A 27,787-nucleotide genomic window follows, 5' to 3' on the forward strand; every position below is an offset into this window, starting at 1 on the left:
GTCAAAGTTTAACGACGAGATCGTTAAAGTTAAGGTCAAAATGGAAGCACTTGACATGTTGCTCCATAGTCTCTACTCAGAGTCTACTCCTGAAACGCTGCACCCGCGAATCAAGCCTGCAACCATCCAGTAAGTGATCGTGAGACAGACCTGATTTGTTTTCTTGATTTAGATGACGACGATCTGTACCTCAGCGACCTGTATCACGCTTGATTTGCTTGTGATATCTGATCATTTACAGGGTTGATCGGCCGATAGACTAAAAGATCTGCCCCTCGCTACTTACATGGCGCACTGATTCGTTCTGAATGACCATGGAGAGAGGCTCGATGTTGCAGAAATTGTTGTTGCTGTTGCTCCTCTTCCTTCTTGCGGTAAGCCATGTCTGCAGCTGGCGCAGAGAGGAATTTAGAAACTGCAATCAGACGCCTTTTTGCAAGCAAGCGCGAGCTCGGAAGCTTGGAGCATCCAATTACCAGGTCTCGAATGTTGGTCTTGTCGAAGGTCAATTCCAGGCGAAGCTTCTGCCAATCAACGTAACGGAAGATGAGCCTGCCGGCCCTTTGATTCTTGAAATGACAGTGTATGGCGATGGTATTTTGAGGTTGAAAATCAACGAGGATAATAATCCAAACGATGAAACAAAGAGGAAGCGTTTTGAAGTACCTGACGTGCTGGAAAACGATCTGGATGAGAAGAAGCTCTGGCTCTCGAAATTAACAGAACGAGAGGGGCTCTCTGTTTTCTATCTGGCCCCTAAACTCGAGGTGGTTGTAAAGCATCGGCCGCTAGAGATTCATGTGCAGGAAGGCAATGACCGTCTCCTATCTTTCAACAGCAAAGGGTTGTTCCACTTTGAACAGCTACGAGACAAGAAGGAAGGGGATGAATGGGAAGAGCACTTTCGAACTCACACTGACTCGAGACCATACGGTCCTCAATCTGTCAGCTTTGATGTTTCTTTCCATCGAGCAGAACATGTGTATGGGATTCCTGAACATGCGACCAGTTTGGCCTTGAAACCCACGCGCGGCCCAGATATTGTTTCAGAACCTTATCGTCTCTTCAACCTTGACGTGTTTGAGTACATAGAGGAGTCTCCATTTGGGCTGTATGGATCTATTCCATTTATGCTCTCCCACAACTCAGTTAGAAGCACTGGTTTTTTTTGGTTGAACTCTGCAGAGATGCTTATAGATGTATTAGCTCCAGGCTGGGCAAATGAGGATGAGGAGGGGCAAAATGGTGATCAAATTGAGACGCACTGGATCAGTGAAAGTGGCATAGTCGACGCCTTCTTTTTTGTAGGGCCCACCCCTAAACATGTGGTCAGACAATATACTACAGTGACTGGATTACCTGCAATGCCTCAATTTTTTGCCACAGCTTACCACCAATCTCGGTGGAACTACAAAGATGAGGCAGATGTCTTTAATGTGGATGCTACCTTTGATGAATTTGACATTCCGTATGACGTTCTTTGGCTCGACATTGAGCACACGGATGGGAAAAGGTACTTCACCTTTGATAACTTTTTATTTCCAAACCCTAAGGAAATGCAGAACAAACTCATGGCCAAGGGACGGCACATGGTGACAATCGTTGACCCTCATATAAAGAGAGATGATGGATTTCCTTTACACAAAGAAGCTACCACGAAGGGGTACTATGTGAAGGATGTTCATGGGAGGGATTATGATGGCTGGTGTTGGCCTGGTTCTTCATCATACCTTGACATGTTGAACCCAGAGATTCGAACATGGTGGGCTGGGAAATTTTCTTATGCCAGCTATGCTGGGTCCACTCCTTCACTATACATTTGGAATGACATGAACGAGCCCTCTGTTTTCAATGGTCCTGAGGTACGTTGTCCTGCTTTATAAATTTGTGTCACGTGACAGTATAAATATGCTTTTGAAATTCATAGTGGCAGATTTGATTGGTAAAGCAGCAGAAGTGTCAGAGAGGATGCTTGCTTGTTAGAGCGGAAGGCAGGATGATATTAGCGAATTGACATCTACAGATTTCTGAAAATAAGAAACCTTTCGAATGGTTTTTGAAAATTGTACAAGCTAAGCAATAATTTGTAGTTCAGGAACTTTCACTTGGTGCTTGTGGCTTATCTACTCTAAGTTTGTCAGCCTTTTTGTGCCGCCTCAGGCAACCATGCCTCGGGACTCTCTGCATCATGGAGGCGTGGAGCACCGTGATGTTCACAATGCTTATGGGTATTATTTCCACATGGCAACAGTTGAAGGTTTGTTTAAAAGAGAGGATGGCAAAGACAGGCCTTTTGTATTGTCACGCGCATTTTTCTCTGGTACTCAGAAAGTTGGACCTGTCTGGACTGGGGACAACACTGCTGACTGGGACCATTTACAGGTCTCAATCCCTATGATTTTAAGCCTTGGCCTTACTGGGATTGCTTTTACAGGCAAGTATTTCTGCTTGCATAATGGTTGTGCATGGATTGCACCCTGCCGTATATCTTTCTGTTTGGCTGATGTTTAAATGCTTGTCTTCATGAAGGGAACTTATTAGCCATATGTATCGCTTGTTATCACTGGCTGTCTATCAAAGGAGGTTTTCCTGTTTGTGGCAGGTGCTGATGTGGGTGGATTCTTTGGAAACCCGGATCCAGAGCTGCTGACCCGTTGGTATCAGCTTGCTGCCTTTTATCCATTCTTCAGAGCACATGCTCATCTTGACACTAAGCGCAGGGAACCCTGGCTTTTTGGGTATGACTCTTTTACAGTATTACTTTGCTTAACAGGCTTCATACTTGCATTGTAAAGTTTGTCATCATAGACATGTTTGCAATCTGAAAGCTCTCAGTGCTCTCTTGAAGAGGCAGAGCAAAATTGCATTGCATAACATTGCGGGATAATGTTTTTCTTAAGAGATTTGAATGAACAAAAGTGAAATGTACAATCTTGCTTGAGAAAAGTTGAACACGGGACTAAGGGGGCAAGAACACACCTCTGCCCCTTAAGCCCCTTTCCCCTCTCCCTTATCCAGGCTCATTATTAAGGTAGTAAATCTTATCAACACCTTCCAAACATGAGACCAAACCGAGAAGAACTCAGATGATAGCATGAACAATGTGCAAGACATGAAAATGAAGCTCAAGGCTTAGCAGCAGTAATTCTACATACATAAACAGTGACTATAACCTAGCTAGGGTGCTTAAGGCTCCAAGGGCACTCCGATTCTGAGGGGACAGACTGCACAATTACCACTACTTCAATACACTCAGGCAATGCTTCGAAAAGGAGATTCTGATTTAGCATAACTGTGTTATTCTAGTTCCCTGATGCGGCTATGTAGAAAACAAGGTAAATCTGCTACAGATTGCCTCGAAAATGTCTATAGCTGTTGGACTAGGGTTGCATTCGAGGAAGTTGCACCAATAGAGGGATTGCATAGAGAGAGGTGCAGTTGTAGAATTGTATGGAGAAGGATCTTGCAGGAGGAGCTGCTTCAGTAGGGGGTTGCTGCAGGAGGGGGTACTGTTGCAAGAGAAGCTGCTGCAGGAGCGCTACTGCATGAAGAAGTGCTGCAAAAGGCTGCTATTGTGGAAGAACTGTTGCAGGATGCTGTTGCTGCTGCAGAAGAGCTGCTACTGCTGTGGAGGGGCTGCTGCAGAAGGCCGCCGCTGCTGCTGCAGAAGAGGAGGCTGCTGCTGCTGCAGAGCTGCTGCAAGAATAGGAGAGTGTGCACCACCAAGAGGGAGAGAGATTGTGCACAATGAAGGGATTGGGGCTCCTTTTATAGATGGAGGAGGAGGGACTGCTTCAAGCGTGGGAATTTGGGCCCAGATTGGCATGGAGGGGATGCAAAGGCCTCGGATGGAATGAGACTCTTTCCTCCCCTCTAGAAGCTATGTGGCTTCCTTGGAATGTGGTGGGCTGCATGGAGACTGAGTCCATGTTGTGACAATTGGTGCCATGGGTCATGGATGACCTGCCACATGTCCTGTGCCACGTCATAGGCTGCCATGTGTCCTGTGCCACCTGACACAATGCCATGTGTCCAATGCTACATGTCATGGATGCCACATCAACATGCCATGTCAATATGCCACATCAGCACGTCACATGCTATAATTATTAACTAAGGTTATTTCAACCACTCTTGTTTGCCTGACTAGTAAATTCAGTTTTCATGGTCAATACTAGTTTGATTTTACTTAAGTTTTTGTCCCTAGGTGTTTGGCAGTTAGCTCTATTCAAAGGGTAGTCTAGGATTAGTTTGAGTTTGGTTGGCCTTCTCACTTAACCTATTAGGTTTATTTAGTTTGTGATATTATCTTGTATCTCTTTGACTGTTTCATGGTCACAGGCCCATGACTATTGCAAACATGCTCTCTAATGGTAGCTGGGTTGGTATGTATTCTATGCGTTTGATTGGTCCGGTGTTTGGGTACTTGGGTGGGGTGTGGTCTTTACGTTTCTCATACAGAGATACATCTCTACTTGTGTGACACTACATAACCTCTTCAATGGGGGTTCACCCTCAAATGTGAGATCCTACCCAAACTAGTACCTATGTGAAGAGTAGGAAAATAGATTCAAACATCATAATTTACAAAACTTGAAATTTCAAAAAATAAAGATATGCAATAAATGGATTCCAGGCAAGTGGATCTGTGTTTTGGTGAAGAGGAGTGACACAATCTGATGAAGGAGTAAATTCAGCTCCTATTATGAAACCATTCTGGTGTTGATAGTTGAAGTGGCTGATATAAGAATCACGGGCCCCATTGTACCTCTCTTAGTAGTTGGTCCCCCCCACATCCAAAGCCTCCATTGTGTAGTTCTCTTTGTTGTCCCACCACTCTGATCCTTTGTTAATCGAGGGCATGTAAGGCCTCATCCACCTCCTAGGTCCCCTCCTTTGATGCCAACTCTAGGTGCAAGGAGCGACCTGAGGCCTATACTAAAGAAGACTAGTTAAGGTAAATTGAGTGGTAAGCTATGAAGAAGACTTTGGGTGGAACTTTGGCCTTGGAAAACTGTCCTCGCCAACAAGGGGGCCTCTGACGCATATGAAGCCTCTCTCGTAAGCCCCTCTTGCCAGGCCTCGAGCTTTGGTACGTCAACCTCCTCCACCTACGACCATGTAATCGCTCTGCGGGATGGAGAAATTAAGCTCCATGTCTGCATAGATTTGGTAGGTGCCTTATCCCACTTTGCCTAGGGCATGCAAACCTCTTGATCTTATACTTGTGGCTGCCAAATCAGGGGTTGCCTCTCGATCTCCTCCTCTTTGCATTGAGGGCTGGTTAGAATGAGGCTTGCGTGATGAGGTCTCCCTAGCTTACCGGATGCAGGGTCAAAGCATTCAGAGGATAGAGCTCCACGAGGTGGTTCCTCCTGACAGCACGGATCCTCATTCCCCTCTGAAGGATAGCGTGTGGGAGGTAGTAGCCAGTGTCACAGCGTGGAACATTTCGGTTGCTCGCTGTAGTATGGTGATGGGTGAGCATCCGGTTCCACCCTCAGCTACCTTGGTTGCTATCGGGCAAGATATCATTTACACCTTGCGCTCAACCTGGGAGCGTGGGACCCCGGGCTCTAGGGCGAATGTTGCGAGGTGTGCACGTTTCTGCAAGTCTTGGCCTGCAGGAGTTTTCTACACATTCACTTTGCTAGGGATTCGCTGGTTGTACAGTACCAGAGATTCCCTAGGTAGTGAGCTGGGTTTCTCTGGAATAGGCTGGTTCCTTCTTTCAGCCTTTATCCGGTTTTTTTTCCATACTCAGCACCTTTGGGGCTGCTGTTTTGTATGAGGTTTTTTTCCAAGCATTAATAGAAGGTTCCTTAGCAAAAAAAAAAAAGAGGCTTGCGGATAAATGCCGCCAAACCCTCATCAAGCTCCTCACCAGCAGAGATCCCTTTGTGAAAACCCATCTGTTTCCTTCTTTCAGCCTTTATCCAGTTTTTTTTCCATACTCAGCACCTTCGGGGCTGCTGTTTTGTATGAGGTTTTTTTCCAAGCATTAATAGAAGGTTCCTTTCGTAGCAAAAAAAAAAAAAGAGGCTTGCGGATAAATGCCGCCAAACCCTCATCAAGCTCCTCACCAGCAGAGATCCCTTTGTGAAAACCCATCTGTGATTTTTTGTGGGATGTCTTTGAAGAGTCTCTATTCAAGCAAGAGCTTCCAAGGCTTGAAGCTTGGAGCAAGGCTTTGTACAGAAAGCTTGCCAAGGAGGGCTCAACTCTGCATCTTTGGGTCGATGATACCTAGACCCTTTCCGTCTGAGGCATGATTATGGTCTGCCAAGCTACTTTGTCCCGGCTATTCTGCATGTACTAGGTCGTGGCCAGGACGAATTGGTTAATCACTAAAGCTCTCCTTGTTAATAAAAGTTTGGTGGAGCTCTAATATTGGAGCTTATGGCGCACACTTTGGAGAACAGGGGCAGGCTATTACTCAGCCAATATGTGTATCTTTACTTGGCATCCAAGGTGTCTCGTAGTCTCTTCTCTATCCATTCGAAGCCTAGAGACTCCCCCATTTAGGATCCTTCTCTGTGCTTGTGAGAAAGCCAACAGGTTTGTTGTAGTTAGTCTTGGCACCTGAAGCCAAGCAATAGAGCTTTGACAAATGTCTCACCCTCTCCAAGTTGACAATGGAGCCCTCCACAAGTTGGGCTGTATCATTTGCACAACTCCTAGAAAGTAAAATATGTCGTTAGGATGCTTCTTTATTGAAGGCAGATAGTCTGAATACTGTGGATGATATTGTTGGAGGTCAACATCTCCTGATGTCACCTTAGAGAGAGAGGGCCTTGCTTGTGGGTGTGCCCACCTAGTGTGAGGCTAGGGCAGATGGGAGAGGGCCTGTGTTGTGGGTGTGCCCGCCCCTGTTGTGAGGCATAGGTAGAGTAGGGCTTGGCAGGATGCTCAGTGCGGGAGAGCGTGCCGTGTAGAGGCTGTTCAGGGCTTCTTGAGGCCTGGTTTGTCGCCGCGTGGCAGCCCCTATTGAGGCGCATAGGGAGTCAGTGCAGGTCTCTTACGAGCAAGAGGGCAGAGGGCGGTTGGCTGGTGCAGGTCTCTTATGAGCAGGAGGGTAGAGGGCGGTTGGCTGGTGCAGCTCCCTATGGAGGGCTAGGGGCAGTTGGCCCTAGGGCCCTGCCTGTCAGCTGGCAGGCCCACACTTTAGGGCCTTGTACAGCCCTATATAGGAGGCTGGTGGGTTGGTCCTGTAGGCTATGAGGAGAGCATGGGGGAGGGAGACCTAGGGCAGTACCCTACAGAAAAAGAGAGAAAGGGGCTGCCACATGGACAGCATCATGGCTGTCATGTGGGCTGCACATCTAGAGAAGACCCGGGACAGGTGGCGCAACTGTAAGGAGCAGCACGGAGAGTGTGCAGACCTGGGACAGGTGGTGCACAACTGTATGGAGCAGTACGGGGCTGGATGAGGCCTATTGGAGCAGCAAAAGAGGCTGCCATGAGGCAGGGACCTGCCTTTATATAGGCTGGGCCCTTGCCTTGATTGGAGGGCCAAGGCCCTAGAAGAGTGGGCCCAAAAGGCCTCGGGTTGTGAGCCCTTATAGGGCTGGACCAGCCACAGACTGGTCGGCCAGTTTGCTGCAGGCTGGTCGGTTTTTGTCAGCCCCCTTGGGGCCTATAAAAGGAGGGCCTCCAGCCCTCATTCAATATCACTTGCAGCAGCAGTTGGGGAGCAGATAGCAGCAGCACCTAGCCCACCCTTGGACCTACGCACAGAAGGAGAAGGAGGCTGACAAGGTGGAGCACGTGGGCTCGAGTCTAGAGATAGCCAGCAGATAGGAGAAGTACCTTGTGGTAAGATCAGAGGACCACACTATTGGTGGGACTCTGGATCTCTCTCTTTTGTATTGTGTCCATAGCTTTGGACGGAAATATATTATTTTGGTGGTTTCTCTTCTGGCTGGTTCATTGTCTATTGATGAGTCTGCACATCTATTTTATGCACATAAGTTAAGAAGTTTGTGATTCCACACCCCACACCACACTGTGTGAGCTCCTGGGCATTACTATCAGTCTTCCGCTGTGCGTACCCTCTGTTGGGTCATTTCTAACAGGGGGCTATTTCCCACTTGAGCATTTCATCACACATTCCAGGGCCTGGCAGAGGAGCAGAGCCAGCCCAGTCTTGCACGTGTGGAGCAGGTTAGTTGAGCAGTTCATCCATTCCCTAGTGCTCCCTTCACTTGGTCATTGAGCTGTGTGTTCCGAGCTCTTGAGCAGCCCGTGGTTTCCGAGGGTTTCCCCCAGTTGTAGCGGGGTTTTCTCCAGAGATCACTTGCAGTTGTCTTGTGCCTCTCTCTCCTTTCTCTCCTTCTCAGTGTGGTGTGTGTGTGTGAGGCATGCTATCTCTCCCTCTCTCTTCCGTTCATTTCCGCTGCACGTCTCACATGGTATCAGAGCCACGATTGGCTTGAGACCCGAGGGGCGGAGGGAGTGTTGAGCCAACACATAGAGAGGAGGATTAGGGTGCTGTTCGGAGGTGCCTTTGAGGAGGAGCGTGTGTGCGAGGAGTGGACTGTTCGGGTGACCAGCGCGGGGTGACTTTGAAGGGTATTTTCAGATCAGAGAGGAGGTGTTCCCGAGGGACGGCCCCTGCATGAGAGGGAAGGAAAGAGGGAGAAGTACAACGGGGGGAGAGAGTGAGAGAGATAGGTGACACAAAAGATGCGGGTGTGAAGTGATGAGCCACACCACAAACTCATAGGTTTTATTAGGATTAGGTTTTTTTTTTTCACCCTATGACTGTCTTAAGACAGTCATAGGTGTCATATCTTTAATAAAGGGGTGGCAATGTGCCTTTACCCCAACAACCTCCCACCTAAAGGCCAATGTGCCTAAAGGGGAGAAAAGAATAAAAAATTACAGCAATATACATTTACTGTATACAAGACCATAAAATAAGAATGGTCTCATCCTAATCCCATGATGTGGCGGCAATGTGCAAACCGCTCTGTAGGCAAGCTCTTAGTGAGCAAATCTGCAGGATTATCATTAGTATGCACTTTCACAAGCTCAAGTCGCTTGTCTTCCAGTACCTCCCTGATGAAATGATATTTCACATCTATTTGCTTGGTCTTTTGATGAAAGACCGGATTCTTTGCCAACATGATAGCACTCTGACTATCACAATGCAAAACTGGCATATCTCCTGTAATGCCCAAATCTCCCACCAGCCGAGTAAGCCATATTGCTTCCTTGCAAGCCTCAGTGGCTGCAACATATTCAGCTTCAGTAGTTGATAGTGCAACGCATTTCTGCAACCGAGACACCCATGATATAGCACCTCCTGCAAATGTGCAAATATAACCGGTAGTAGACTTCCGGTTATCTGCATTCCCTGCATAGTCTGAATCTGTAAAACCATGCACCAATGCATCCTGCCTACCATAGCATATGCACAAGTCTTTGGTACCCTTGAGATAAGACACCTTTCACTGCTTCCCAGTGCCGCTTGCCTGGATTTGCCATATACCGGCTGACGACTCCCACCGCAAAAGCAATATCCGGACGAGTGGCAACCATGGCATACATTAAAGATGCATACGGAACCTTGGCCATTTCAGCCTTATCATCATCTGATCTGGGGCTGTCCTTACTGCTGAGTTTTAAATGTGGAGGCAACGGGGTACTAATAGACTTCCCCCCCTCCATTTTAAACCTCTGCAGTACTTTGTCAATGTACTCCTTCTGTGACAGAAACAAAAGTCCCTTGGACCTGTCACGAGTAATCCGCATGCCAAGATATATGGTTTGCATCACCCAAGTCTTTCATGTCAAAAGACTTATGCAGTTGTTTCTTCAAAGCACTAATCTCATGCTGAGATTTACTGGCAATTAGCATGTCATCCACATATAGAATGAGTAGCATCAAACTGCCATCCTTTGCCCGTTTGGTGTACAAGCAATGATCGGTCTCACACCTATGATACCCTTGGGACTGCATGAAGGCATCAAACTTCTTGTACCATTCTCTTGGCGCCTGCTTGAGTCCATACAAGCTCCTCTTGAGCTTACACACAAGCTGCTCTTTCCCTTTAACAGCATATCCCTCTGGCTGACTCATATAGATCTCATCATGGAGATCTCCGTGAAGAAAAGCAGTCTTCACATCCATCTGACATAAATCCATGTCCTCATGAGCAACAAGAGCTAACACTGCTCTCAAAGTAGTCATCTTGACTACAGGGGAAAAGATCTCATCAAAGTCAATGCCTTTCTCCTGCTTAAATCCCTTGGCAACCAATCTGGCCTTATACCTCGGTAAAGCATTTGAATCCACTTTGACTTTGTAAACCCACTTGCATGGCAAAACCTTTCTGCCTGCAAGTAGCTGCACCAAGTTCCATGTATCATTTTGAAGTAGGGAGTCCATTTCTGATTGCATGGCTTTCTCCCACTTCCTTTTCTCTGTTCTTCCCATAGCTTCCTTGAAGCTGGAAGGCTCACCACAATCTGTCAGCCAGATAAAATCAGCCACATTATTGGTTCCTGGAACAAACCTGTCAGGAGGCCGTTGTACACGGGTGCTCCTCCTAACAAAATGTTCCGGATTAGGCTGCTGTCTAGCCTGTTCGTCATGCATGACGGGTGGCAGTACCACCATATTTGGCTGTTCTACAGCTCCATTTGCTGGCATATCCTGTGGTGCATCATTGGCAAAATTATCTGGCTGATTTTCAGCCTGTATACCCTCTTGAACAGGGTTATCTGCAGCAGCCTGCTGCTGCAGATAAATGGGCATTCTTTGCTATCCGACATCATCATAAACAACCCTTCTGTATTCCACAGGTTGCACGGGTTCTTTGTGTACACAATCCTCTTTAAAGATGACGTCATTGCTGCGTATAATCTTCCGTTTGACAGGATCCCATAACCTGTACCCCATTTCACCTTCGTCACCGTAACCCATGAAGATGCATCTGAAAGACTTTGGCTCCAGTTTGGTGCGCAGTTCTTTGCGTATATGAGCAAAACACTCGCAGCCAAACACGTAAGTGCTTATATGAAGGTGGCTTGCCCGACCACACCTCCTCTGGCACTTTCAACTCCAAAGCCTTGTTCGGCGACCTGTTAATTAGGTGAACTGCTGTTTGCACGGCTTCTGCCCAAAAGCCATGGGGCAATGCAGCATAAGACAACATACATCGAACTTTCTCCTGAATAGTTCGATTCATCCGCTCACTCACACCATTTTGAGATGCATTATGAGGGGCTGTGAGTTCCTGTTTAATGCCCTTAGCTTCGCAAAACTGTACAAAAGCATGTGACACATACTCACCCCCATTATCGGATCTGAGGCATTTCAGCCTGCGTCCTGTCCGATTCTCAACCTGAGCGACAAACTTCTTGAAAGCATCTAAGGCATCGCTCTTATGCTTCAAGAAATAGACCCACACTTTGCGTGTGGCATCATCAATAAAAGTAATGAAATACTTTGCACCCCCTAGTGATAGCTGTGGCATCTCACACAAATCAGTGTGCACTAGATCAAGCGGTGCTCTATTTTGGGGAGTTCTTCTCTTATGAGGAGTCATAGAATGCTTGCCAAATATGCAATGATCACAAGTAGGCAAATCTGAAAATGAAAGAGACGGCAGATAACCCAAAAGTGACAGTTCTTGCATTCCTTTAACGGACATGTGTCCCAACCGGCTATGCCACAATGAAACCTTTGGCAGCTCGGTTATGGCAACAACATGATTACCTACACTGGAAACATAAAGAGGGTACAAGGTATCACTCTTAAAACCCTCAACCTGGCCATCAGTAATCACCCATTTGGAATCCCCAAATGTGGTGTGGTAACCACAGTCATCCAACAAGCCAGTGCTAATCAGATTTTTCTTGATTTGCGGCACATGGCGAACACCATCAAGCATAAATATGCGTCCATCAGGGAATACTATCTGTATACTGCCAATCCTTGCAATCTGACATGCATAGTTGTTCCCAAGGTGAACAACTCCATGAGTACCTGTGTAGGAAGTAAACCACTCCCTATGAGGAGTAACATGAAAAGAAGCACCTGAATCCAAGAGCCAGGTGTGCATGTCATGGCCATCAATAACCAATGTATGTGCAATTACAGCAGAAGAGCATAAAACATCATGTCTGTCACTGTCACTGTCCTCTGCTGCAACATTCACTGCATCCAAGTCATCTACCTTGGCCTTGCCTTTGCCTTTGCTTCCACTGCCTGCATCCTTTGCCTCAGCCTTCTTGGCTTTCTGATCCCGTATAAACTTGAAGCACTTAGACTTCACATGTCCCTTCTTGCCACAATAAAAGCATTCAATATCCTTTTTGCCACGGGACTGACTGCGGGATTTGGACTTACTAGCAGATCTCCCCTTCTGCTGAGTTCTGCCTCTTTCCTGTACCTGCAAAGCATTTGAAGACTTGCTGCCCGCATTATTCTTCCTGCTCATCTCTTCCATGAGGAGAGAGCTCTCTACATTAGCATATATAAGAGTGACATTTGAATTAGACAGGGTGGTCTTGAAAGTGTCCCAACTCTCAGGGAGGGTACACAACAAGAAAGTAGCCTTGAACTCCTCATCAAGGTTCAACCCCTGTGCAATCAGCTGTGTAAAGATGGCATTGAACTCACTCAAGTGTGAGGTCATAGCTGTACCTTCCTTCATGCGAAGATCAACCAGCTTCTTCAACCAATAAACCTTACTGGCTGAACTCTTTTGGGCATACAATTCTGCTAGCCTCTGCCATAGGCCATAAGAGGTCTTTTCAGCCTGAACATTGAACACAAGAGAATCACTGAGAGTAAGCATGATAGCAGCCCTCGCGGACAAATCTAGCTCCTCCCACTCATCATCTGACATCCCAGATGGCTTGACACCCTTCACCCTTATGGGCTTAGAAATCTTCTTTAGCAGAAGTACATTCAAACACTGTTCTGCCCATAATGCATAATTGTGTGCCCCTTCCAATTTCTTTATGTTCAGAATTGATGATTCACTTCCCCCTGATGCCATATCAGATAAGGAAAGTACCTGACTCCCTGTAAGTCAAAAAATGACTGAATAAAATTCTGATTTCTCAGAAAAACTTGCTCTATCAAGAGCCAGAAGCACTCACAATAGTGCTGTTTTTACTGTCAAAAAATCTGCAGCAAAACAGAAAATTTCCCTCCAGTTACTGTACCTTCTGACACACTGTACCGTGCTCAAATAGGCATAAAACAGTAATTTCAGAATGCTGCAGCTGTTCCACAAGTGCTTTAACAGTGCATCATCAGCTGACAAAGCACAAAACACTGCTGTCCTGGACACTTCTCCTACCTCAGATGAGGTATTGCACTGGTTTTATATGCATAAACCACTTGTCATACACTGTTTTGTTCACTGAAAAGAGGCTCCAGACACTTCAGCCTGTCACAAACCTGCAACAGAAAATGGGACAAATCCCAAGCAATCACCCTTCTGCCAAGGGGATAAAAGGCATATGAAGGTCTCAAACAGTAACCCAAGTGCTCTCAAGCAAAATCTGGGCAAAAGCCCCTTGATTTGACACCTGTGCCAAGTGAAAAACACCTCAAGACTGAGGTAGCATACAAAATACAGCGCTCTCCTGGCTCTTTCACCTGACAATGCAATGCATAAACAGCCCTGTGTACACAGTAACAACACAGATCCCAACGTACAAACACTGAAGAGAAAATCTTTTAAGCACTGTCAACGATGGATAGTTAGGGACTGAGTAAACTCGATGCGCCCTGGCCAAGCGTGGCTCAACTGAGATTTTTCAAAGGTGTCGTACACAAAATGTGACCTGCAGAAATGTCACTGAATACACTGCGGAAACAAGACCAGTGTGGGCTCCCTGGCTCCACACTGCCTCAAGGCATACACTGCATAAGCTTCCAGGCAAAAGCCCTTTGAAAATGTCACCCAAAAGCTGAGATTTGCACTCAGCAAAAGCATAAAAGCCCTCTGCAAAATCAAGGCATTACCTTCCCGAAACAAGATAACTGTGCAACCACCACACACTGTGGTACTAGTCACCTCAAGCACGAGGGACAGGAGTGTACTTGCTGTACCTCAAAAAACACAGTTTTAAGAACTGAACAGTCGGGAATGCTCTCTCTTTTTCTTCTTTCCCCAAAGAAAAACTGATGTACCTGCTGTACTTTTTGTACCTGTGTACTTGTGCAGGGTACCACTGTACCTGCTGTACTTTCTGTCCAAAACTGCTGTACTTTTTGTACCTGTGTACTTGTGCAGGGTACCACTGTACCTGTGCAGGGTACAGATCCAGAAAAAAAAATTTCGAAATGCACTTCCCTGACGCAGCTCCCTGAAGCAGCTTCCTGACGCAGGCGTCCGTACAGTACGGACGCATGTACGGTATCCGTACGGCGGTACAGACGGCCGTACGTCCGTACACGAGATCCCTGCGCGCGCCTGCGCGCCGCCCTGTTCGAGGCCCTTAGGCTGCCTGGGTGCGCACCGGTGCTGCGCACAGCTAGCTGCTGCTGTTGCAGCTGCTGGCGCTGCTCCGCGCCGCCCTGTTCTGCCCGCACGCACCCGTGCTGCTGCCTTGCGCTGCCGCCCGCGCTACCCCGTTGCAGCCCGCGTTGCCTGCGCAATGCCCAGCTCCGCCCACGCTGCCTGCACGCTGCTGAGGGCACGAGTCCCGAGGGGATAAGGAGGGGTAGAGGGAGAGGTAGGCAGGAGTGGGGAGGTAGGCTCTGATACCAGTTGAGAGGGAAGGAAAGAGGGAGAAGTACAACGGGGAGAGAGAGTGAGAGAGATAGGTGACACAAAAGATGCGGGTGTGAAGTGATGAGCCACACCACAAACTCATAGGTTTTATTAGGATTAGTTTTTTTTTAAAAGACAGTCATAGGTGTCATATCTTTAATAAAGGGGTGGCAATGTGCCTTTACCCCAACACTTCATTCTCATCTTGAACGTTCTCCTTTCTTCAACCTTAAGTTCCTTCCATCCCATCCACCTTCTCTTTCAGTTCATCGTCCTCTTCACTCCGACATGGCGACTTTGTCCGAGATGGCAGAGAACAAGACTAGAATTCCAGTGTTACCCACGTTTCTGGCTGACCGGCAGTTGGATGGGTTCAATTAGGGCGTTTGGCGGGTGATGATGGAATCTGTGTTATAGTCATACGACATGGCAGATTTCGTCTTGATAGGTGTTGCTTGACCAGATCCCTTGGCAGAGGACCTTGGCATCTTGGCTCAGAAGGAGGCCGAGACTCTGTCCCAACTATGGGACCGTGTTAATGCCAAGGTAAGTTGTTTATATTTCATAACTTTACTACTCAAGTGATTAATCATGTGAAGCACATGATAGTGGCCAAAAGTATATGGGAGCATTTGGTGTCGATGTAGAACCGAACCTCTCCCATGAAGAGGATCTCACTGGAGGTCCAGATGAGGTGGTTGGATCCCAGGAAGTCTTCATCGATGCGGGACCACATCAACAAGTTACAAGAACTTCAGCAGGAGATCCTCGAGGCGGGGAAGCAGAATTCATCAGAGGACATGGCCATAACTCTCCTGTCCCAGTTATCCTCTTAGTATGGGTCTTCTATTCATCTTTGATCACCAGTGGTAGGGTGAATGAGTTGACCTGGGAGGAAGTAGTCCCCATGGTGCTTGACCAGGAGGAGTGCTTTGTCGATCGTACCTACGATAGTCAGCCCGAGGCTTTGATAGCTGATCAGAAAGGCAGAAAGCAGCTGACAACTGAGGAACGAGAAGCTCTCAAGGCATCATGTACGTGTAACCAATGTTGGCAAAAAAGGTCATTATTGGCGTCAGTGTCCCCAACGGAACGTAGATGGGTCCAATAACCAAGTGGCCAATCGTGTGACTGCTGCGACCATGTTTACTCTAGCCTTCTAGTAGCACTTGGTAGAAGCTGCCAGTAGGCTTTTCAGATTCAGAGGGTGGATTGCTTGTGTGTTTGTGGCAGCCGAACCTGCCGATCAGGTGCATCAAGCAGGGAGTTATTTATCGAGGCATGCTTTCAAGCACGACCTCGGGCCACGTGGAGTTGTTCCTGTTGACTCAGATGGTAGTATGTTACCAGTTTCTATTTTGTTTGGACGTTATGACTTGGGAATCTAGAGGGGGTCTCCTAGTTTTCTGCTGCAGCTATTTTTTGATGCTGCAAGAGATCTGGATGGGTCAATAGATTGCCAGTGCGGGAACCGAGGCACAGTTGCTTGATCCTTGTGAGCTGTTATATGTCCGTTGTCATTGGAGCACTGAAGTTTATTGATCTCGCAATAGTGTACCAATTTGGACTTGAGAGGGGTCTATCTAGCTGTGAGATATGCAGGGAAGCAGACCTTGCACCGGAGGTAGTATCAGTTGGATAGAGATCTCTTGCAGTTCTCCTGTGCCTTTCTCTCCTTCTCAGTGTGGTGTGTGTGTGAGGTGCTCTCTCTCTCTCTCTCTCTCTCTCTCTCTCTCTATCTCTCTCTCTCTCACTTCTGTTCACTTCTCATTGGGACAAGAGGACGAACCCTTGGGACCTTGGCTAAGACCTTTTTTTTTTGTTTTTTGCAAAGAAAGGAACCTTCTCTTAATGCTTGAAAGACTTCATACAAAACAGCAGCCCCGAAGGTGCTGAGTATGGAAAAAACCGGGAAAAGGCTGAAAGAAAAACCGGCATGTTTCAGAGAAACCCAGCTCACTGCCTAGGGGATCTCTGGTACTGGGGCTTACAGCTAGGTGGGGGGACTATACAACCACCGAATCCCTCGCAGAGTGAATGTAAAAAACTCCTGCAAGCCAAGCCTTGCAAAATCGAGCACGCCTCACGATAGTCGCCCTAGAGCCTAGGGTCCCGTGCTTCCAGGTGGAGCGGAGGGTGTAGATGATATCTTGCTCGATGGCGATTAAGGTAGCCGAGGGTGGAACCGGATGCTCACCCATCACCAGACTGCATCGAGCAACCCAAATGTCTACCTCACATATGCTGTCTTCCGGAGGAGGAGGAGGAGCCAGGCTATCAGGAGGGACCGCCTCATGGAGCTCTATCCTCTGAATGCTCTAACCGTGTATTCGGTAAGCTGGGGAGATCTTATCAATCTGGAACGCTTGTCCTCCCTCAGTCAACTAGGCCACCATCCCCCAAGTGTAGTCCCTCTGAAGACTGTATACGGGTCATAATCCTGAGGGCTCCCTTCCATGTCCTCCCTACACCACGACAGCTCCAGAGGCAGTGCGGGATTGTCTCTAGAAAACCAGTAGAGCAACAATGACACTGCCCCTCCACCCGCATCTGCTCCAACCACGGGCCGATGGGCAAGCCTTTGTGGGCGGCCAGCTAGAAGAAGTAGGATATCTTCCTCGGCCGCAAACTGGACCATAACCGCGTCCAAAACTTGGAACGGATATCTCTGGGCACTCTCTGGGCCACCCAATGGCTCTCCCTCGAAGGGTCTACATCGAAAAGTCCATCTGGAGCCTCCTGCCAATCCGTGTGGTGTAGGAAAAGAAGGGCACTTCTTTCACCTACTCGGCAAGGCCGCCCCTGGAGGGTCAGAACCACTCTCCCGGAGCCCACTGGACCTCCCTAGGGCCTACCCTCCCAAAGCTAGAGGCACCATCTAAGGGCATCTTGCTCTGAGATACTGGGAGGGTCAATGTGCCACTCCTTCCCCAAACGTCTCACCACTCTGATCATCTACCAGTGAATCCCATCAAAACTCCCATCCATCTCTGGGTCTCTCTCAGTGAGTGCCTGGAGTAGGCCTCTAGGTCCTACACTGGAAAAATCGGGTTGCGTGCTGTCTCGCTGCATCATCATCCTCAAGGGGACACCAGTTTGAGAAAACTGGCCCAACCATCTGCTGTCCATCTGCACGTGAAGTCCGTCTGACCAAGACTTAGGGATGGCTAGTCAATCTCGCTACCCTGCCCCTCGTAGATGCGCTACGGTGCCAAGCCTTGCCTCTACCTCCATGGGTAATCTGCTCCATTTGCCAAAGGACCCGGTCAGTCCACTGTCCCACTGTGCCCAACCAATGTGAGTTCGTTGTTCGAGCATACGCCCCTCCTAGTCTCGGGATTTGTGGGTGCCAACAAGGGGTTGACGCTCGAACTCCTCTCTGCATCTGGATTGAGCATGAATGAGCCCCCCTACTAATCTCTGCCAGACCCTATGGAGGCTCCTCATCAAGGGGGAACCCTTCCCCGTAAGGGGGCCCTCTAAGAAGATCCATCTGTGTGAAAGCTGCCACTGCCTCCTAGTGCGTGGGGTGTTCTTGAGAAGCCCTCGTTGTAAGAGGAGCTTCCAAGCCCCTACACCTAGGGTGAGGCCGTGAACAACCAACTTGCCCAAGAGGGCTTGCTCTACATCTCCGGATCAATGATACCCAAGCCTCCCAGTGCCTGTGGGATGATCATCGTCTGCCAAGTGACTCGGGTTCTAGTACTCCTCGTGCGGTCCGAACCTGCCTAAAGGAAGTTTTTAACCAACCGTCACCAGCGGGAGGTGATATACCAGGCCGTGGTAAGGACCTGGTTTGCCACAAGGCACGACGTGCTAAGGAGAGTTTGGCTGAGCTCCAGTAGAGAAGCTTGCGTCGAAAACTCTCAAGGACCGGGGCGGTATGCTGCTCTGCGGTAATGTCAATACCAACCTGGCATCTGAGGTATCTCGCTGTCTGGCCCTGTGGTATCCATCTAAAGCCAAAGTAGCTCCTCCACGAATCTCCCGTGTCTCCTCAGAGCTTGTGAAGAAACCTATGGACTTTGTCCAAATGATCCGCGCACCCGAGGCCTCACAGTAGATAGCCGGGGCTCCCTTGACTCTCTCCAAGCTTGCTGTGGTGCCCTCTACAAGCAAGGCTATGTCATCTGCAAACTCATCTAGTAGCTCCTCCTCTTGCTTGATTTGGAGCCTCAACCCTGTGAGACCCGCCACATGTGATCTCAAGTAATAGCCCAAGGTCTCTGCCACAAACAAGAAGAGGAAGGGAGCAAGGGGGCAGCCTTGGCGGACCGAGCGAGAGAGAGAGGAAAGGCCTCGCCTGTGTGTCCTGCGATAAGCATCTGGCTAGTGCTCCCCGCATAAAGCACAGAAACTCCTTTGACCCATCTGTTTGAGAAACCCAATCTCCGCATAGCACCCTCCAGGAAGGACTACTCCACCTTGTTGTGGGCCTTCTCAAAATCCAAGAGGAGGACGGCCAATGGTTGTGACTCCTCCCTGGACCAATCCACTGCCTTCCAGAACGTGAAGATGTTGTCCAAGATGCTGCGCTCTTGGATGAACCCGGTCTGTGTGTCGTTAATGATTTCAGTAAGATGGGGCGTAACTACAAACTCAAGACCTTGGCGATGATCTTGTATGCAGTATCAGGTAGAGTGATCGGTCTCCACTATTGGATATCTGACCTTACTCGCCCTTTTGGGATAAAACAAATCCACCCCCTACTCAGGGACTGAGGGAGGGAGCCTGTGCCAAAAATCTCTAGTCGGAAAGGGGTGGAGATGATCTTCTAGAAGTTTCGGAAGAAGGCCGGAGTAAAGCCATCCTACTCTTCACATCCGACGACATCTTGTGGAGTCGTGCTCTTTAGAAGATGTTCCGGCCACTCTCTTCAGAGCTGCTTTTTTGTCGGTTGACTCTCCATGGGAGATCTTAGCTAGCATTGCAGCATGGCACATTTGGAGAGCTAGATGCACTGAGGCTCTGGAGGGTTCTCAGGTTCACCCTTCTCAAATCTTGGCTAGTACTTGGACATATACGGAACACACTCTGATCGACCATGCAGTGATCATCTCGAGCAGCCTCCTTCAGGAGAGTTACTTTTCTAAGAGATTGGAGAGACTCTCCCTTCTTTGTTGAGACTTCTACAGGGTTGACTTGGCATTTTCAGCCTCAGCCTTGGTTTCTTTCCACCTCATTCCTTTGAGGTGTTTTCATTACATGCTTAGCATGTTGTATTTCCGCACAGAGCTTGCTCTAGCGAGTGGAGAGTCACTGTTACAAAGTGTCTTTCTTCTACGATTCATAGGTAATGGTAGAGGAACTTACAGGAAATTTAGCCATTAAGGTAGGGGATGGGCTACAAGAATCAAGGAAGCATAGTTTGACTTCCTACAGCTTCATTTGTCCGCGCTACATAACAGCTTTACTCTCACAAAAGCTATTGATCTGTTGGTGGCCCTGCTCCGTTGTTAAGTGCCCTTGGCTTCCTAAAAAGCATAAAAGATAGATGCAAAGTGCTAAAAGTTGAGAAAACAGCCTTATGCTTTGACTTTTTGTGGCTAAAAAATAAAGATCATGACATAGGTTCTAAAAAGAAAAGATACACAAAGATAGTAAATGTAGAAGATGTTTGCTCTTGGATAGATTTTCTTTTAGATAATCTTTACATCACAATAGGTGATTCTTTGTTTCAACAAGTTATATGAATCCCCATGGGCACTAATTGTGCCGTCTTTTTAGCAAACTTTTATCTTTTCACTTATGAATTTGAGTTTATGCAACGTCTTATTTCTATCAATACCTGCCCTATCATTTTACATAAGCTTAGTCAAGTTAGGCGTTTTATAGATGATTTATTTGTACCAGATGTTCCTAACTTTCAAGACTTTATGTACAAAGACGCTAGAGCTTTTAGAGAAGGAATCTATCCTCGTGACTCTTGTGAACTGAAGTGCACTTCAAGAGGGGATTCTTGTGTTTTCTTAGATCTTAGGCTTTCTCAATCTACCATAGGATTAGAGGTTGATATATACGATAAACGTGAACAACCTGAATATAGTGGTTTACACATTATAAAAATGCCTCACATTGACTCAAACATTTCTGATTTGGCAAAATATGGAGTCATTTCTTCCCAATTCCATAGATTTTCCCGCCTTTGTACAACTAAGGAGTCTTTTATCACTCAATGTAGTAATTTGATCACTTTACTATTACACAAGAGGTATAATCCAAGGAAAATAATGAAAAAAGTTCGCACATTCTTAGATATGAAGTCTTTTATCTATGGTGTTTTGGCCTTAGGTTTGTTTAGAATGATTGAACATAAGCTGAAAACAAAAAGCGGGGAGCTGAATAGCCCGTTTTTCTTTTAGTTTCAAAAGAGAGTTTGTTTGAGTATACTTGTGCTTTCTAAGTTAGAAATGTATTTTTGCCTCTTTGCAGAAACGAGACATAAGTGTAAAGTGCCATTTAACTTTTTATGTTTTAAATTAGAGAGAGAGAGAGAGAGAGAGAGAGAGAGAGAGAGAGAGTTTCTAGTTTTTTGGAAGTTTTTGTTTCTTGACTTGCTTGTTTATTTTTGCTTAAGTCACCTGCTTCGTTTCTTCTTTATTTCTTGTTTTCATTCTCTTTTGTTTATTTGACGTATTTTAGTAAGCACTGGGTTTGCCCAAGAGACTCCGCGGGTCTTTAGAAACCCAGTATAGCTGCTTATGCTTGGGCACTGATGACGACATAAGTGTTGCTTTGCTTGCTAAGTATGTCTTCCTTTTGCTTTTCTTAAAAGTTTTTGTTTACCTCTTTTTTCTTCTCTTTCATTTTCTCTTTTATTTTCTTTGTAGATTTTTGATCTTTAGAACAACAAAAATTCTCAATTTGTATGATTGGACTTATTCTAGTCTTACAAAGGTATATATAAAAGCTCTAACCCTGCCAGTACCAGCAACAAAACTATGGTGACAAGGAAATCGCTCTAAGACAGCGGAGGAGAAAGGTACAAAGCCCAAGGAAAGGGCTCTGATACCAACGTAGAATAGGGAAGGGTGCAGGATTGTATCCTCCCACTCTTCTACATCATCTGCCCTGCATTTGTCACTCCTTGCCAACAATGATGTGTTGAAAATGTCACCTCCCCATTTGTAAGCCCCATATGAGGAGAGCATGGGGGGGGGTGAACCTAGTGTCTGAGAGAAGGCCACATGGTCAGCACTATGGCTGCCATGGATAAAAGAAAGAGAGGGGGTTGTCGAACGGGCAGCACCTCATACCAAAAGAAGAGAGGAGGGTACCTGGCTGATCTGTAGGAGCATAAGGCGGAGCAGAGGACAGCAGCAGGGACCCAAGAGAAGAGGCGTTTCATGGTGGGGTGCTGCAGCAGCAAAGGCGTCTCATGGCGAGGTACTGCAGCAGCAAAGGCACACACGTGTGGGGGAGGATTGGGGCCTCTTGCAGAAGGACCTGTGGATGCTGGAACAGCTGCAGCAAAGGGCAGCCTAGCAGCAGCCCAAAAGGGCCGGCTAGGGCCCTTTTATAGGGCTGGTTGGACCAGCCAACCCAGTCGGTCTTTACAGACCAGGTCGGCCAGATTTGGCCAGGCTGGTCGGTTCTATTACAGCCCCTTGGGGGCCTATACAAGGAGGTCCTCCAGGCCCTCATTCATCATCACTTGGAGCAGCAGTTCAGGGAACAGAAGGAGCAGCGGATCAGTCACCTGTGGGCCTCTATCCAGAAGAAGTGGGCTGTAGAGCTGCAGACCTAGCTCAGAGTGCTGCCCACCTAGGCTGGTGCAAAGACAGCAAGGTGGAAGGGATCTAGACGGAAAGTCTACTTACGCTCGAGGTGGAGCACGCGGGCTCGAGTCTAGAGATAGCGGCAAAAAGGAGAAGTACCTTGTGGTAAGATCAGAGGACCACACCATTGGTGGGACTTTGGATCTATCTCTTTTGTATTGTGTCCATAGCTTTTGGATAGAAATATATTATTTTGGTGTCTTCTATATTTGGCTGGCTCATTGTCTATTGATGTGTATCCTATGCACATAAGTTTAAGAAGTTTGTGATTCCACACTCCACACCACACTGTGTGAGCTCCTGGGCTGTTCTGTGAGTCTTCCGCTGTGCGTACCCTCTGTTGGTCGATTTCTAACATGATGCCCATTGGCTTGTTCTCAATGCTGGTGATCTCGCAAATCTTTGGTCCTACCATATGACTTCGAATCTTGACCTTCCAAGGTGTATAGTTGGTATCATCTAGCTTTCCTACCTCAAGAAAGTTGGGAATGGGAAAATGAGAAGTCATAGCATTAGAATAGATCAGAAACTAAGATGACACTCCAAATCTGCAAGAGGCAACATGCATCCGCATCATAGGTGCCTCTCTCAAACAAGTGTCTCCTTCCTTCAGTAGATGTTGAAGGTGACAAAACTTGAACCTTTGAGATCTGATATCTTCTCCAGGAACAGACAGCAACAACCTAATGGTATGGTGGTAATGGACATTCCGACGTTGGTCGGACAACCAGTTTCTCTTTCTATTTTTTCTTCCTAGATTAGGAACCCATGGTTGACTGATTTTTATGGTTGCTTTTTCCAAGCATAAATAGAAAGTTATTCTCTCTTGGGAAAAAATGACATTTCTTCAACTTTCACCAAACTCACATCAAACAAGGTACCTCAAGTTTAAACGGAAATTATAAGCCACGACATAGGTAGATGTGTGTGCCACAAAATTTCGGAAAAGTGCTGGGCTCTATCTCAGCCAAGTTGGCTGGAAACTGAAGGCAATAGATGCCTGCTACTGCGCTCCTCTACCTCTTTTGAATGCCTTTGTTGAGGCTTGAGTAGGATGAGGAATGAGGCAGCAAGGTCCCATTGTGTTAGTGGTGGGTAGGTAGTCTGTCTGTCACACCCTATTTAGTTCGTACCTAACCTGGGTCGCTATTCACTTGGATGTAATGAGTAGTAGCCAATGTAAGTAACCCTCATGGCTAGGGGCGTGGTAACTAGCAGAGGGGAGTTTAGGGTTATTAATGAAGCCCTGCGGCCTGCCAAATAAAGCAATAGGGGCCGTTGCTATATAAGTGGCTGAGCTCTTATTATTGTGCTAACCGATCATTGTGGATCATGGACTCGTCAGTGCTAGCCTGACTTTGGGGCATGATAGCAACATGGTGAGATCCAATGTACTCTGGGATTGTGGGTGGGAGATGAGCCTGATGCCGATCAGTGGACAGGAGGGGCTGAAGACACCTGACCTGGAGCACGCTGACCAAGGTGGCTGACCTTATCGGCCCTTGATCAGGTCCCCTCCATGGCCTTTAAGGGCTTGCTGTTGCCAGCCCAAACTGGCCTTTGTGGGCCTGTCAAAACAGCCCCAACTGGGCACTGAATACACAGCCCTTCCAGGGGCTCATGGTTTCCAAGTGGACTCGTTCCAGATTCTGGAAGATATATTACCGAGCAAGGGATTTGTTGATTGCTTGCTGGGGCTTCACGACATTGTGTGAGCGCCCCGAACAACAAATATTTGGTCCGTTTATACCCAGTCTAATGTTACCCTCAAACATCCTAATTTAAGATGAATATGATGCGATTCGCACTCGTAAGGATCTCCGAGTGACCGTGATTAAAATAATCAATGCATCTCTTTGCCAGTCTTTTAGTAGTTTATTTGGATATATTCACTGCCAAGTGCAGGGTGCACTTTTGAACAGCCATCTTTCGTAAGGCTCATGTATTTGGCACCTAACTTGTACACATTTGGTTGGAACGTAATGATCATGTTTAGGTCCCAGATATGTGTGCTGAAAAGAAGTATGTGGACATGGATGAGTCCTAACGAGGTAGATGAATTTAAACTTGAAACTTGAAGATATAGTTACATAAAAGAAGCTTTGCAAAGTTGCATCAATAGGCAGATAATCCAGTGCGAAGGAGACCTTGTTGTATGCTGCTCTTATATATTGGTCCTCGTTTCCTGGTTTAATGTGCTTAGAGGCTTACTTCCTTTGTTGGTTCTATTTTGGGTCAACAATCACATAACGTGACTTATTGTACGATTGTAATGTGGTTCTCATATGGGGTATAGGGAACCATACACAACCTATATTCGTGAGGCAGTCCGTGTACGCTATGCTCTGTTACCATACTTCTACACTTTATTTAAGGAGGCTAGCACAACAGGTGTCCCAGTCATGCGCCCTTTGTGGATGGAATACCCAGATGAGGAAATAACTTTTGCGATGGAGAAGGAATGCATGGTTGGAAGCAGCCTGTTGGTTCACGGTGTCTACACAGAGGTTAATGCTGATGGCTCTACTGTTTTTAGGCTGTCAGCAGCATCTTATTTTATGTTCTGGTTTCTTCTTTGTTAGAAACATGTTGTTATTTTGATTGACAGGGGGCAACGTCAGAGACAGTTTACTTGCCTGGCATGGAGCCCTGGTATGAGGTGAAAACTGGTGCTGTTTATGCGGGTGGTGACTATCACAAGATTCCTATTACAATGGAGACAATACCCGTCTTCCAGAGGGGTGGGACTATCATTCCCAGAAAGGACAGGCCTCGGCGCAGCTCAACGCAAACCATTAATGACCCTTACACCTTGGTAAGTAAATACACCCATAAATTTTATGGATCTGGCTTTGTAATTTGCAATTCTCTGCATGCAGCCTGAAGATCTTGTATCACTAAAGGTGGTTCTCTGAATGCTTTCTAAACCTGTGAACCCTTGCTAGAGCTCTTTTAAACCTGTGAACTCTTCTGTGTTGGAACTTGGCACAGAGAAAGCACTTTCAGACGTTTCAGTAGCATTAATTTTTAGTATTTCAAGCTGAGATTCACCTGTTGACTGAAGGATCACTTCGATCGCAATCAACCGGTGTTGCTTTAAATACATGTTAGCTTCTACTGGTTGGAATTGCAGAAAATGGAGAATGTCTCTTGGGACTAATGTTGATTACTGAAGTCTCAGTGTTTCCCACTCAGTTTTGCCATTGCTGTTTGAAGCCCCTTCAACCTCTAGACTTGTGTCGATCTTGTTAGTCATTTTTTGTGGTATACAGCCATCTCCCTGCAGTTTGTACTAAACTAGTTGTCATCAACGTGGCATCCTATGGTCTACACCCACTGTTGGGTGCTGATGACGTCAGTGGGGATGTCATAGTAGTTAGTCCCTGCTATGCATGATGGAGTTTATGGTTTTCAACCTTGTGAGTGACTATCTTGAGATTGAAACTGCACTATGTTGTGTTTTTAGAGGATGAGTTTGGGAATGTTCCTGGATTCATCTAGGTATATGCTTCTGCCATATTAGCGGACATGCAAATTCCACCTTGTGAAGTTTTCGTCCAAGTTGCGGCCTGCTGGTATTGTGATAATTCTTTCTATCTTAAATGGTGCGTTGCCCTATCAGCTAGATTTAGATTTAGATGCTCGTTGGGGAGAGACTAAAATGAAAATGTTTAGACTTCACAAGCAGTTGTAGCTTGAATGAAGAGATTTTGGACTACCTTTTGATTAGCCTTCTCCTTTAGTGCTAGCCTTCATCATGGCTGAGTCTGCCCTTCACCTCCGGAGTGCCGACAGAAACTCAGTACGAAGACTTTGTATAAATGGATGCTCAAGTATGTGTGGGTGTGTGGATTTGTATGTGTGAGAGCATATTTTTATACTATGGTCTACACCCACTGTTGGGCGCTGATGACGTTAGTGGGGATGTCATAGTAGCTAGTCCCTGCTATGCATGATGGAGTTTATGGTTTTCAACCTTGTGAGTGACTATCATGAGATTGAAACTGCACTATGTTGTGTTTTTAGAGGATGAGTTTGGGAATGTTCCTGGATTCATCTAGGTATAACGTGGCATCCTATATGTAGTGAGCGGTGCGATTTCCTGAGATGTCGATTCGGGGCTTGCATACGCCAACAGACTTAACGAATGATGACTATTTCAGCTTTTGACTTGTGTGATAAGTTCTGATGCTGTGCTCTATTGTTGCCGTAAGCTACTTGTGATAGGGCATTCCCTCCCTGGTCGTTTAGATCTATGTTTGGGTTCGGTTTCTGTTTCATGTCCGTGTCTTACATTCATATGGCTAAGTCATTCTGCTGAGCTTTGGGCTTTAACGTGTTGAAGGCAAGGTTGGTCAAATTGATTCTCTGGTCAATATTTTCTTCTTGAAATTATTCTCTTATATTTTTGGCAACTTGCAGGTTGTGGCATTGAATAGTTCCTATGAAGCTGAAGGTGAACTATATGTAGATGATGGGAAAACCTACGACTATTTGGAAGGAGCTTACATTCATCGCAGATTTGTATTCTCTCAGGGGATTCTAACGTCATCCAATAATGGACCATTAAAAAGGGGCAATAAAGTTTTCACAACACCTTGTCTAGTTGAAAGGATCATCATCCTTGGTTTGCAAGACAAAGACTTGTCAGTGGTTAAACATGCTTCTGTTGATCCTCTAAATAGAAGAGTCGAACTTGAGGCTGGTCCATTGATTCTTCGATCTGGAGCTAATGTTAATGCATACATCATAAGAAAACCCAATGTTCCTGTTGCTGAAGACTGGTCAATCAAAATTTTGTAAGATGTGAAGGGATTATCCATATCCAAATTATATGTAATTTGTGCTAGCAGGGGCAATGTGAGCGACCATGACTAGAAACATGAAAGTCTCATCCAGGTTCCTCAACTGGTATGAGGTAATTTTCAGGGTAAAATATGCTAAGAAAAATTGTTTCAAGCAGCAGTGCAGGTTCAAAGCTTAAGCAAGGGGCACAATTTTACCTCGTCATAACATGGCATCTTAACTCTTTATTTCTTGTGTTCTGCACCTTTTGTGATCTAAGTTTGGAAATTGGTTTTTTATGCTAGTATAAGATTGATAAGCGCACTGCATTGGTGACATTTGCATTTCCAAAGGCTTTTTTCATTATTTCTTGCCATTTTGAGGTCTTGGAAGTCCTTCGTAGCGGGGGTGAAGGAATGGTAACTTGCTCGTTGGCTCAAGTTGGAAGGCGCCTTCTTGGGGCCTGTTTCCACGCCAGGTAAA

General features: G+C 46.6%; 1 protein-coding gene across 1 annotated transcript; it reads left to right on the forward strand.

Moving 5' to 3' along the window:
• On the forward strand, window positions 1-27,603 carry RSW3 (Glycosyl hydrolases family 31 protein). Its single transcript, XM_087374088.1, has 7 exons — window positions 1-129; window positions 242-1,862; window positions 2,161-2,434; window positions 2,603-2,738; window positions 24,816-25,026; window positions 25,128-25,334; window positions 26,942-27,603. The coding sequence occupies exons 2-7, from the start codon at window positions 309-311 to the stop codon at window positions 27,320-27,322; spliced, it is 2,763 nt and encodes a 920-aa protein (XP_087230214.1). The 5' UTR covers window positions 1-129; window positions 242-308; the 3' UTR covers window positions 27,323-27,603.
• The last annotated feature ends 184 nt before the right edge of the window (window positions 27,604-27,787 follow it).

Source organism: Dipteris shenzhenensis, chromosome 4 (genome assembly GCF_047967505.1).
Source record: "Dipteris shenzhenensis isolate YYH24624 ecotype China chromosome 4, Dip_SZ_1.0, whole genome shotgun sequence".
Taxonomy (NCBI): Eukaryota; Viridiplantae; Streptophyta; class Polypodiopsida; order Gleicheniales; family Dipteridaceae; genus Dipteris; species Dipteris shenzhenensis.

Coding starts and splice junctions, on each gene's coding strand:
- RSW3 (XM_087374088.1), top strand. CDS start 309: ATGACCATGGAGAGAGGCTCGATGTTGCAGAAATTGTTGTTGCTGTTG. Junction 2,435..2,602: donor TACTGGGATTGCTTTTACAG/GCAAGTATTTCT, acceptor TGTTTGTGGCAG/GTGCTGATGTGGGTGGATTC. Junction 2,739..24,815: donor AGGGAACCCTGGCTTTTTGG/GTATGACTCTTT, acceptor TATGGGGTATAG/GGAACCATACACAACCTATA.